The sequence below is a fragment of the Delphinus delphis genome, chromosome 18 (assembly GCF_949987515.2).
Source record: "Delphinus delphis chromosome 18, mDelDel1.2, whole genome shotgun sequence".
Lineage (NCBI taxonomy): Eukaryota > Metazoa > Chordata > Mammalia > Artiodactyla > Delphinidae > Delphinus > Delphinus delphis.
Window position 1 is genome coordinate 68050261 of NC_082700.1, and position 14030 is coordinate 68064290.

At 36.0% G+C, this 14030-nt stretch overlaps 1 protein-coding gene across 2 annotated transcripts in view; it reads left to right on the forward strand.

Moving 5' to 3' along the window:
* The window catches only part of PCCA (propionyl-CoA carboxylase subunit alpha), a 355728-nt gene that overhangs the window by 104974 nt on the left and 236724 nt on the right, over positions 1–14030 (forward strand). For both annotated transcript variants that reach the window (XM_059995774.1, XM_059995775.1), the window contains one exon: positions 6436–6472. In XM_059995774.1, the coding sequence (XP_059851757.1) occupies positions 6436–6472 (37 nt within the window). The remainder of the gene's footprint in view (positions 1–6435; positions 6473–14030) is intronic.

A 14030-nucleotide genomic window follows, 5' to 3' on the forward strand; every position in this document is an offset into this window, starting at 1 on the left:
AGTTTTCAGATAAGCATTTAAAAATGATTGTAAGGAATGCCCCTTTGTTTTTCAGACAAATGTTAATACTAGTTTTATTTCTAGTTTGCTTTTAATTATTTCTGATATAAGAGGCCGTACATTTTTTTTTCTGTTAAATTTGGTTACTTTAGAATCCTTGTGTAGTAATTCCACATTCATTTGGAACTTCACTACTTTTCACATTTTGTAGTTTAGATTTGTTAGGTAAAAGATTGCTTTTGGTGGTATCTATGCAGACAGAGGTTTGCTGTTGCAGATAAAAGTGTAAATTTTTGGAATACCTTGTCGTTTTAGCAACTGCATTAAGCAATACTTTTGCATTGGAAGACTATATGTGCTAATTATAGATAATTCCATCTTTTAAAAATCCATACTTTTTTTTTTCTCCCATTGATCTGTGGTATTTTTCAAGCAATTCTTTTTCTTGGCAACTATAGTCTACTTTTTTTCCTCCAAGTACTTGAGTAAATTAATGTGGTTTCAGTTGTATTTCTCCTTAAAACATTTGTTCCTTTTCCATTTGATTATTTTGAATGTTATTTGGACGTTATATGGAGACGGTTTCCCACATTCTTTTAAAACATTGTGTGTAGTACTTAAGGAGTCTTCTGGAACGGTTTCCTTTTGTCTTGTTCTTGAGTCACCCTTTTCATTAGAGAGAAACTAATGTTGTTTTAAAGTGTCATTTAAAGTAGTCAAGTATTCAAGTAGTCATCTGGTATGAGTATTTGCCTTTCATTTTCTTCAGTATCTTATTAACTTGATCTCAGGAACTTGAGAGCAGAATGAATGAAGAGTGTTCATCTGAAGCTGTTGGAAGACAGGGTTGGAATCCCAGCCCACTTGTTTAGCGAAAAATAACAAGCCGCAGACGCTGATTTCAAAGAGCTTCAAGTCCCCTTAGGGAGACCTACAGATAGACAGGCAATTTAATACATTTTAATAATGTGAAGCTCAGAGTATGTTGGGCCCATGTAGGAGGGGCACCTAACCTAGTTTAAGGGCGTCGTGGCAGAACTTCCAATGGAAGGATATTTAAGTGATAACCTGAAGTCTGAGTAGTAGTGAGTTAGCTAAAAAGTGAGGGGAATTGATGGAGATGCAGCATTATGGTCAGTGAAAATATCTTGTGAAAGCTTGGAGCTGGGAGACCATGAGAACTTTAGCAAACTGCAGGTATGCAAGTGTGAGGGGTTGTAGTTAGACAGGGCTGGAGAGAGAATTAGGATCCAGATATGTATGACTTTGAATGCTATGCACCTGGACGTGGAGGTTATTTTTGTGCCTTTGGGAGCTTCTGAATGGTTTCATGCAGAAGAGTTATTTAACATGATAAAAATTGTGGAATTAGAAAACTTACTTTGATTGTGATGTGGAAAATGGATTGGAGCAGTGCAAAACTTGAGGTTGGTAGACAAATTAGAATGCTCTTCCTTTAACCCAGACAAGAAATGTTAGGGGGCCTAAAATAAGGTATTAGGATGGAGCAAAGTAGATGGTATAGGGAGACACTGGAAGTTGAATCTGTAAGATTTTGTGATGTTAGGTGTCAGGTGTGAAGCAGAGGGAGGAATCAACAAAGATTAAATTGCTGCATTTGGTTCTAATACCTACCAGTTTACCAGGAAATTTATTAGACTTCTCTGAGTTTCTCGTGTTCTGTTTATAAACTATAAATTACGCAGTGTAGGTTTATAAATTATGTTTATAAATTTTATAAATTGTACAGTGTAGGTTTAAAGTAGTAATTGTTTTTATCACCTAATTAGCCAGATTTTAAACACTGCACTTTTGCTTTAGCAGAAAGAGCCAAATAATAACAACAAAAAACTAGTGTGAAGGGAATCATTTAAAAAACCAAAAAATCGGAAAGCTGTGTCCTAGTAATTAAAAAGTACAATATTAGACATCAGTATCCTTTTCCCCTGCTAAGCTGAGAATAACTTTCCTGATGATGCTTCAAAGGCTTTATATTTTTGAAAAAGCGTTCAGTTATGTTTATTACGCTGTTTTACAATAAGAGAAACGTGTACTAAATTTTAGATTTGAAAATATCAATAAATTAAAAGAGTCTTCTGTTTGACCTGGAATTATCTGGAAAACAGAATCAGCTGGAACCTATCTCCTGAACCCAGGATTGTTGAAAGTTTTGCTTTACTTTGTATATGAATGCAGAATAGTTTGAGGATGCTTTTTGTGTACAGATAGAGCTTTTACCCATAGTGTCTTTTTTTTTGTTTTGATGTGGGCCATTTTTAAAGCCTTTATTGAATTTGTTACAGTATTGCTTCTGTTTTATGTTTTGGTTTTTTGGCCACTGAGGCATGCATGTGGGATCTTAGCTTCCAACCAGGGATTGAGCCTGCACCCCCTGCACTGGAAGGCAAAGTCTTAGCCACTGGACCGCCAGGGAAGCCCCATGCCCATTGTGTCTTGAAGCAATGATTTTTTTGTTTTCTTCAGAAACAGTCACTGATTTGTTCAGAACCAGCTGAGGAAAGTAAACTAAGTAGCTTCCCATACTGATGAGTAGCAGGACTCTCATCCAGTGAGTACAGAATTCAGGGTTGGTAAGTAGGCTGTATGTAGCAAGTGAGAAGGGAGAGGTGTGGCCTGAATTGTGGGTGGTGGAGCCAGTATTGGACACTACTGTCACTGTAGAAATAAATTGGGTGTTTAACATCAGGGAGGACTACTTGAATTTGCCCGTCTTTGTTATAGATTTTACTTCCCTTCCCTGCTCAAGAAGAACCCTGCTTACCAGCTGTAAAGAGTACTCGGATCATCTGATCCAGTGAAGGGCACTGGAGGTACAGGTGCACATTTTTGCAGTATTGCAGTGCCAGTATTAGTTCTGTATCATACAGGTTCAGAGAATGAGTGATGACCACAGGATAGGACAACCAAGGGCAGGCAGGAAAGGAACAAACTTGATAGTTGGGGGTGCGGGCTGCCCATTTTATCACATATTGCCAACCTTAACTGAGTGCTTACTATTTGCCAGACTCTGTTTTTTTTTTTTTTTTAATTTATTTGTTTGTTTGTTTATTTATGGCTGCGTTGGGTCTGCTTTGCTGCGTGCGGGCTTTCTCTAGTTGCGGCAAGCAGGGGCCACTCTTCATCGCGGTGCACAGTCCTCTCATTGCAGTGGCCTCTCCCGTTGCGGAGCACGGGCTCTAGGCACACGGGCCCCAGCAGTTGCGGCACGTGGGCTCAGCAGCTGTGGCACATGGGCCCAGTTGCTCCGCGGCATGTGGGATCCTCCCGGACGAGGGCTCGAACCCGTGTCCCCTGCACTGGCAGGAGGACTCCCAACCACTGCGCCACCGGAGAAGTCCCCAGACTCTGTTTTAGTGTGTTTCAGCTGTTACTAATTTCATCTTCTTAATAACCCTATGAGATATTATGTCCATCTTACAGATGAGGTAACCTAATTCCATAGAGGCATACTGGTAGGTAATGCGTTCACTGTCACTGAGCCAGCATTGGAGCCCATGCCTTTGGGCTCCAGTATCTATGCTCTTAGCTGCTGGACTTTGCTGTCTCACAGGTGGGTGCTACAGACCATTAACAGATAAATTGGGCCTGCAGAAAAAGCATCCAAGTTTTTTAGCTCCTTTTTACATTGTTGTGATCTACTTATTTGGTTATAGCAGCATCACCTACCTCTCCCATCATACTCTCTATAAAACAGAATTTTTTACTGTTTTATTCTTCAGTTGGATAATAGAGCTCACTTAATGTAAGCTGTGCTGAAATAGAGGAGTAGAAGAAATGGCTACTGGTTCTGTTGGCTTCTTTCCTCTTTCTCCATTTCTTGAACTGCTGCTGTTTTAGAATTATATAGCTTAATACTGTCCCGCAACCCTTTCCTCGTCAGATGATTGTTGGTCTTTTTCTTGTTGGTTCAATTTTTTTTTTTTTACTACAAAAATTTTTTCTACCTATAGCCCTACAGGGAAGTTACACTGTGGGATGTGTCAGTGCCGTTGAATTTGAAGCTATTGGGCCGGCCAAAAAGTTCGTTTGGGTTTTTCTGTAACATTGCGCGGCAAAACCCGAACGAACTTTTTGGCCAACCCCAACACATAGGACCTTTTTATCTCTTTAAAAGTAGTTTTGTATATGTGCTGAAAGAACATATTGGAGATAGGTGTACTTAATAGTTTATTGTTGAAACTGGTAATAGAGATTTTTAATGTCTAGTACATAATATATGCTCAATTAAATATTTTGGGATGAATGAATGATAAGTGAAAAATTAATTTTAAAGACAGTTTGATTTTACTTGGAAGGTCATTTAGTAGAATTTGCTTTTCATAGTAAGAAAACTTAAGCATACTGATTAGTTAAAACACAAGATTGTTTTGTGGCAGTTTATCGAAGTGTTGGATTTGTAGCAGCTAAAGAATTTTTAGAAGTTTTGCTTTGTGTAAACATGTATCTCTCTGTACACAGTCCATCCATAATATGTATATATAAATACGTATTACAATATTACTAATGAACTAACATTGCCTGTTAGTTTTTTCAAGGTAATAAACCTTTTAGATAGCAGTGTTTTTTCTCTCTGAATATCTTTTGCAAATATACTATTACACGTTTGAAAGAAAAGACATGTTAAAAGTTTCCTTCTAGTCTTCTTATAATCCAGTCTCCATGAGCCAGCACTCTTCCTGTATTTTGTTCGCGAGGCACTAATTGTCCGCATTTGGCAGGTTTAACACTTCCTGACAGAGAGGCTATTAAGGGGAAGTATTCTCCAATAACTGTCACTGGCTTGAACAAAGAACCTTCAAACTCAATGTGTGGAAACCACTAACATTATTAAATGACCCTTTTCATGGATTTTTATCCCTTTAAGCTAAAATTTGGAGAATGTAAGGTCAGTGAAAACAGCAAGGTGTAATAAAGCAGTAAACCTTGATTTTTTGTGGGGGTAGAATGGAAAGTATAGATTTATCTCTGACTTGAAAACAATTGTTATTTGGAAAATCTCATTAGCAGATGTGACTGCTTGGAGTTAAAAACAAAAAAGACTTAAAACTGATGTTGCTTTCAGGACTGCTTTGAACTTAACAAGCACCTATTTGTGGAGCAGACTGGCTAATGAAAGGAAATTAAATTTTTCTGACAACTTCCCCTGCCAACCTCCTTATTCAGGGGATGTTATTAGGTACTGAAGACTTTTAAGGAAGATTTTTTTTTTTTATTAGACATGAATGAAGCAGTTATAAACATCCCCCGCCCTCCCATTTTGGGGGAGGATGCTGACATGGTTACTCTACATTTTTGAAGTATTAGCTTAAAAGCTTAAAAAATACCAACCTTTACTTTGATATTTTAAAGTTATTTTCTAAAAATTCAGGCATTCTTACCAGCTGATGGTTTCAAAACATTACTGTCATTCCCTGTAATAGTTTAGTGTATGTCACTGAATTATTTAAAAAGTTAAATTTACTAGGATTTACTTGGACTTAAAATCTTTTCAGCTTTCTCTTTACTGTTATCTGGGGGAAATGTCCTGTGTTGGACGTGTTAGGTGAGAATTAATGATCAATGAAATGGTTTAGATTCAAGGGAAGTTTTGGTCCATTCAGTAGCATTGGTTGATATTTAGCAGTAAGTAATCCTTACATTCATAAACTTTTACCTTGTGCTGTTTTATTTATTTTTATTTTTAAAATTTTTATTGAAGTAGAGTTGATTTACAGTGTTACCTTGTACTGTTTTAGAATGCCTTTTCTTTCCTTGGCTTTTTGGAAGTTTTCCCCCCACTAGATGGTTCATTGAATTTCAGGTTTTAATTTACGTTAACAAGATGTAACTGGTAAAGATAAAATATGTACCCCCCCAAAAAATGAAATAAAAAAGAAAAAGTAATGGAGATCACTAAAGGAATTTTTTGAGGGGAACAATTGGCAATTCCTATAGATACTAGAAATTTACTTTTTTGTTTCTGGAAAATCTGTTGATCTCCTCCCAAACAATAGAGAATCAACTCCCCCTGCTGACAGAATCAAGGAAAACATGACATATAAATATCAGAGACAGAAACAAGCTGGCTGTGGACAAGCTTTAACGATCTGATTTATGGTTCAGTATTGATTGTAAACATCTAAATTCTGCCGTTAAATTCCAGCAACTGCACCAAATCACTTGGCAATTCTGGTAGTGCTTCCTGCCAGCTCATTTCAAACTGCTTTGAGTTTCTTAATATAATAAGGATGAGGTAGAATTTACATTCCACTTATGGTATTAATTTTACATTTCTCTGAATAAAAAGAGTTAGAAGGTTGTAAAATTGAACATTAAATGAATCGGAGGAGGCAGTAGTGCAATATATGACTGCCCTAAAGACATTGTGCAATGGTTGATGGGATTAATGTTGGGTCTCATTTCCTGCTTTTACAGGATGCAGATGAAGCTGTCAGAATTGCAAGGGAAATTGGTAAGTTCTTAAATTAACTTTGGTAGGATTTCTATGTCTTTTAGCAGATATGGTTGAGTAAACATGTAATACGTAATTCCCAAAGAGCAAATAATAGTTTAATAGTTTCAGGTTTCTGATTACTTGTTCCTCTGGAAGAATTTATCAGCGGAATTACCATATTCTATTATTAAAAGGAACTTTAAAGAGTAATTTGACCTTAATTATAGTTCCTTTGTAAGAGAAAATCACTGGCTAATTAAGGAATTGTCTTAATAGTTCTTGAGATTGGATGTAATGTAAATTTATATATATGTAGTTGAATACAACTTACTAAAGGACATACGTGATTAACATGAAGATTTCGTATTTGACAAGGCTCTTCAAGTTTTTACCTTTTCCTAAGAATTTAAATATCAACTTAAAAATCTTGTTAGGAAAGAGAAAATAGGATGTGAGAACAGAATATTCTAAATTGGAGTAAAAGGTAAACTGAAGGACGTTTTAATGACTGTTTTACTTGCCTGTTGTATGTATAATTATACTGGGGCAGTGCTCCCTGACTTTTTATTTTCAAAAATATTCCTGGCACTCTTGACATTGTATTTTCAATACCTGTTAATTAAGAAAATGCATGGGCATACTGTTATCATAGATTAGTAATGCTATTAAGTAATTTTACAGTTTTATTAATCAGCTCATATTTGTTTACATTTGACAAAAATTTGTGGGTAGATGAGAGAAATTAGACAATGCTTGGTAGTTAGGAAATCACAGCATCTTAGCATTCCTGCACTGATGGGGCCAAGCTTTTCAGCATCCCACATTAACATTTCTTTAGTCCTGTTTTCTCTGATTATTTAGAATTATTTTATTCATTTGGAGAGCATTTACTTTGGCTGATTTGACTGATATAGGTCCTGGACTTAAGACCAAGCCCTAGAAAATCTTATTTTATCTGACTATAACATCTCTTCATTAATCATTTCTTCAGGCTTCAAAAAGCATCAAAAAGCATCTCAGTACTTCTCAGGAAGATTTGCTAGATTCTGAATATAGGTTGGACTACATGGAACTGATTTGTGGTTTATGTCTTTAAGAAAATCAAAAGCTTCTCTCTCTGGTTTGAAATCACTGCATTCCTCATAGCCTAAGAGGCTATAACATGTCTGCTGGCTTTTGAGGAGACTTTCCTAAAATAATTTTATTCTGTTGTGTACTTGTAAATGTCAAAAGTCATCTTTCTAGTTCTAGTTTAGATATTACTATCATCTGTATAACAGGACATAATAATGCTGTTATCACAATAGTATCTACATAAAAAGAACAGAATATTTGGAGGAATTTAGAGAAATAAAAAGGGGTTAGGAGAAAATCTTGAATTCTATTGGTTTGTCACAATTTTAATTATGAATCTTCAGCTCTTCAGAATTCCCTTTGTATAAGTGGCAGGTTGCTTTGCTTGCTCTTTTTTTGTTTTCCACTTTAAGGAAAAAAAAAATTGTGACCTTTAAAATAACCAGTGAATCATGGTGGGACTCTGACCAGTTCTCATCACCTGGCTTTTTCCTCCCTTACTATTTTAGTGCTGTACTTAACCACCCTCAACCCCCTTCAGTTTTTTACTTACTGAGTTTATCTAATTCAATTGAAGGCTCTTTTCTTTATATTTGGGCACATCCGTTATGGTCCTTCTTCTTTCCTGTCTTTCCTCTAGTTCTTCCCCAGTTGCTCCTTCTCATTCGTGAAATGAATGATCGCAATCATGGCTATTAAGTATAAGAGTGCTAGTGTTTTGCTTATGCTGAAAGAAAGGGAAGCCATAAAATTTGAGGCGAAGTAAAACATAATAAAGAACCAAAAGGCTTTCAAAAGCCTTATAAAGCTTTTGAAATTTCCCTGAAACCCCCTCTGAATCACTACCGAAACCTCCCATAAAACCTTTTCCCTCAAGTGCCAGCTTCTAAAATAAGTTAAATTACATATTATTAAAGTTTCTTGGTTTTCTGTATTGTTTGGTTGATTCATCAGTTTTCTACTAATTTTATTGAGATATATCACATTTTAACTACATTATGATTTTGATGACTTCTTGTGAGTTTGTCTGAGAGTTGAATTGAACATTGATTCCCTGGGAAAATATGTTCCCAGTTCTAAACAACTGAATTATAATCAACCTTTGAACCTATCCATTTGTAGGTTGCTGATGGTCCATTTGTCATGCCTATTCACAGATTTCTCTGTTTTACTTCTTTCTGTGTTACATGGTGAAAATGAAATTGATTGTCTTTTCTGTGGTTCCCTTCTCTCTCTCATCTGTACTTCTTTTCTGGAAACAGGGATCTGGGCTACCTAAGGAGGAAACTACCGGGTTGAGCATTGATGAATTAGGTGCCTTTTGCATAATAGTAGCTCTTGTTTATGGAGCATTTTTTCCATGTAGCAGGCACTTTGTGAATGTTATTTCTAATGCTAATTCTTGGGTTAATTATTTTCATTTACATTTAAGAAACTAAGGATTAGAAATGGTAAGTAATTTGCTCAAGGTCACAGAGCTACTGACTGGTGGGCTCCTTTAAATTTAGGGTCATTTAGCTCCAAAGAGCATGGGTTTTTCAATATACTTTGGAAAACTAATGGTATTAGAGGTTGAGAGCTAAAATTTGAGTTACCACTTTGTGTAAAATAGTATAAGATACTTAATCATGTTATATGTGGAATTTAAGAATCAGACAGCCCCTTATCATTGACAGGGTGAGAGACAGTTAAGACTTAATATGTTACTTCTATGTACTTGTTTTTTGGGCTTCCTTGTCTCCCTCATTCTCACTCCTGATTTTTTCCTTTTGACCTCTCTTAAGTTTAAAGATACAGGGCTATTGATCCCCAGTTTATCTTTAACCCCAGAGATAGGCAACAGCAATCAGTAAGCTTGATTTGCATTAAAGTTTGAGCTTTTTACTGGATCAAAGGTCCTTAATACAATCAAGCCAAAATTGATTCTTAAAAGGAAAAGAATTTGTAAATCTAAACCCTGTTCTTTAACAACTTCCAGATTACTCTGATTGTTTTCTTTTCTTCTGCCTGTCTTCCTTACAGTCACAAATCGTACCCAATTTAAGAAAAATTTTTTTGATCCTCAGATCCACCATACTCCAAACCTGCTTCTCCCACGGTTTCTACATCTCGGTAGATGTCACTCCATTCACTCAGTGGCTAAAGCTAAAATCCAAGATCTATCCTGGTTCCTTTTCCCCTGTCATCCTATTGTCAGTCTATCAACAGATACTGTCAAGTCTTCATTCAAAATATCTCCCATATTCACTACTCACTATCTTGACTACCAACACTCTCCTCCAAACTACCATTGTTCTTGCAGGGACTATAATAGTTTTCCTACTTCTTTTCTTAAACACTTCAAAGCCATTCTTCACATAGCAGTCAGTGTGATATTTTAAAACTAAATAATACGGACACACCCCATCTCATCCCACCCAGTTGATCCCAGCTTTAAACCCGTTAATGACTTTCCATTGCACTTAGATAAAATTAAAATTCCTTACTGTGACTACAAGCCCCAAATGATTTGACACCTGCCTTTCTCTCCAATCTCATTTTAAACTACTCCCTTCCTTTCCTACCATACTTCAGTCACACTGGCTTTGTTTTTTAAAATTTATTTATTTTTGGCTGCTTTGGGTCTTTGTTGCTGCGCATGGACTTTCTCTAGTTGTGGCGAGCAGGGGCTACTCTTCGTGGCTTCTCTTGTTGCGAAGCACAGGCTCTAGGCGCACGAGCTTCAGTAGTTGTGGCTCGCGGGCTCTAGAGCGCAGGCTCAGTAGTTGTGGTGCACGGGCTTAGTTGCTCCGCGGCATGTGGGATCTTCCGGCACCAGGGCTCGAACCCGTATCCCCTGCATTGGTAGGCGGATTCTTAACCACTGCGTCACCAGGGAAGTCCCTAAACTGGCTCTCTTGATTACATCAAACTTCAGGGCCTTAGAATAAGATTTTTTGGGGTGGGGTGGGAAGCCTGGAATACTCTTGCTGATATCTTCACATAGATGGCTCCTTGTAGCCTTTCATATCTTGGCTTAAATGTCATGTCTTCAAGAGAAGACACTCTAACATTACCACTCAGTAATTCTGTTTTATAACTATATTCCAAATCTCTGCAAAGTACTCATGCCTTTTGGATATTTTTCTTGTTTTTTTAACTTTTTCCTCAATGTGTTATTTTGAAAATTTTAAATCATACAACATTTTGAAAGACTTTTACAATGTATACCTATATACCCAACACCAACACTCCACTATTAATCTTTTGCTAAGTTTGCTTTATCACTTATCTATCCATTGGTTAATCCATTTTAATTTTGGTGCATTTCAAAGTACATTGCAAATATCAGGATGCATCCCACTATATACTTCAACATAGATGTCTTTAACTTAATTCAGTATTTGTATACAATTTGATTATCTTGAGGCAAAATTTATATACAGTAACATGAACAGGTCTAAAGTGTGTATTTGCTGATTTTGATATATGCATACCCACCCTGTGTAACCCAAAACCCCACTAAGACGTTGGACATTACTGTCACCCCAGAAAGTTCCCTCATACTCCTTCCATGTCAGTATCACCCCCTCAGATTTAGAGACAACCTGTTCTAAATTTTTATACTAATTATTTGATTTTAAAAAATTGAGATAAAATAGTTAAAATTGAGATAAAATTAAATAGTATAAAATTTGGTCTCTCAAAGTGTACAATTCAGTGTTTTTTAGTATATGCACAGGATTAATGAACCATCACCACAGGCTAATTCCAGAACATTTTCATTACCCCTAAAAGAATCTATCCATTAATATTCACTCCTTATTTCCTGGCCCCTGACAATCACCAATTTACTTTCTGTTTCTATGGATTTACCTATTGTGGATATTTCATATAAATGGAATCATAAAACATGTGATCTTTTGTATCTTTTATGTTTTCAAAGTTCATCCATGTTTTACTATATATCAATACTTCATTCCTTTTATGACCAAATAATATTCCATAGTGTGTTTATACCACATTTTGTTTATCCATTCACCTGTGGATGGACATTGGGTTGTTTCCAGCTATTGACTATTGTAGATAGTGCTGCTGTGAATATGCATATACATGTATATGTTTGCATACCTGTTTTTAATTATTTTGGTATGTACCTAGTTGTGGAATTGCTGGTTTCGATGGTAAATCTATGTTTAACTTTTTTTTTTTCATATGTTTAACTTTTTGAGGAACCTCCAAACTGTTTTCCACAGTGGCTGAATCATTTTACATTCCTACTAGCAATGTATGAGGTTTCCAATTTCTTCACATCCTTGCCAATACTTGTTTCTTTCTTTTTTTTAAAAAAAAATATTATGGCCATCCTAGTATGTGTGAAATGGTATCTCACTGTGCCAGACATTGGCAGAATGGATAAAAAACATGATCCAACTCTTTGCTGTCTATGAGAAACTCACTTTAGATCCAGAGACAGAAATACATTAAAAGCGAAAGGATGGAAAAAGATATCCCATGCAAATCGTAGTCAAAGGAGAGCTGGGGTGGCTATACTAATATCAGACAAAACAGACTTAAACTAAAGCCTAAAACTGTCATAAGAGACAAAGACATTATACATTGATTATTTTAAACATATTGACTATTATAAACATCTATGCACCAAACTGCAGAGATGCAAAATATATGAGGTTAAACATTGACAGAATTGAAAGGAGAAATAGATTGTTCTACAATAATAGTTGGGGACTTCAGTAGTACAATTTAAATACTGGGTAGGATATCTACAGAGAAGATCAGTAAGGAAGTAGAGATCTTAACACTTTAAACCAATGAGACCTTACTGATATATATATATATAGAACACTCTACCCAACAATAGAATACATATTTTTCTCAAGTAATTCTCTATTAAAAGGAAGAGTGAATGATTGAGTTATGAAGGATATTTAAAGGAAAGGAGAAAATAGTATCAAACTAGAACAGTATCTCATAAAGTATGTTCCTTGTCCAGCAATATTCCTGGGACTTAGTTTGATGTGGAAGTATCCGCCTGCCCCTTTTATTGAATTATCTTGATGGGTTGCTCTTCTCTTAAAATAGTGTGGGGCTCCCTCCATTAAGTAAATTCTGTCTTTGCAAATGTTTGCTTTATGTTCATCTGGTTACTGTTTTATAGTAAAATTGACCATGGGTTAGTTTCCTTTGTATTTCTTGTACTTAAGACAATGATCATCGCATAGTATATATTCAGCAAACGGTTATTCAGTGAATGAACCAAAATAGAAACTTATATATAAGTATGGAAATGAAGTAAGTGGTCATACATTTTAAAGGTTTTTTTTTTTCATAGTGTTCATAGATCATGATTTGACAATAATTTTCTCACTGTTTTTCCTTAATCTCCAGTTTTGTAATGGAGATGCCTGGGAAATAGGAATATTAAGTAAACCATGATAAACTCTCAGCAAATAGATAACTAAAAAAAAAAAATCTAGGTCTTCCCTGGTGGCGCAGTGGTTGAGAGTCCGCCTGCCGATGCAGGGGACGGACATGGGTTCATGCCCTGGTCCGGGAAGATCCCACGTACCGCGGAGCGGCTGGGCCCGTGAGCTGTGGCCACTGAACCTGTGCATCCGGAGCCTGTGCTCCTCAACGGGAGAGGCCACAACAGTGAGAGGCCTGCATACTGAAAAAAAAAAAAAAATCTACAATTATTTAAGTAAATTTAGTATGTGGTTGTTAATGACTATAGCTCATCAATTCATATAGGCTGTCCTTGGATTCACTAGGCAAGACTAAAGGAAGTTTTTAGGGATCTAAGATTTAAATGTATGAGAGTCTTTTCCTGAACCTTATTGCCTTCACACTAAGTGTAGACGTGATATCTTCACATTCTTTGCAAGTTATGCTCTCCCATATGCCTTGGCCTCTGACTCTGATAAGTGTATAGGAATTGCTTTGTCTCTTCTTCTCTGCCCTGGCTATTTTTTTCCTTGTCCTTTGCCTCTTCTTCTCATCTTCCTTTTGGCATGGTATAACGTTAAAAAAAGGTTGCTCTTTTTTTTTTTTTTTTTGGTATAAAAGAACAAATTTTTCATGCTAAAGATGGATAGAAATACTTAGCTAAGCCTTGAAATCTTTTATTTCTTTTATTTCTTTCATGCTGCTTAGAAAACTTTTCACATGTAGTGTATGACTTTGTGGTTAAAGATATATTGAGGAAGCCTTTGAAAAGATATTACAATTTATACCTTTTTCATAATCTTATGTAACATTAATTCATTTTCCAATTTGGTCCTCAGTAGAAGACACATTTACTATCCATCTATCTATTTATTTATGAGATTTATTAAGAAATGCCTAAGGTTGAAGAAAATGGTGTTAAAGTATTCTTTGTAAAATTCATTAAAGAATGAGGTTTTTATTTTGCAGTTTTCCTATTATTGAAGTAATGCATGCAGTCATTTAAGATTAGAATGATAGTCCCTGGGAGTTGGGAACGTGTATTCCACGTCCCTTC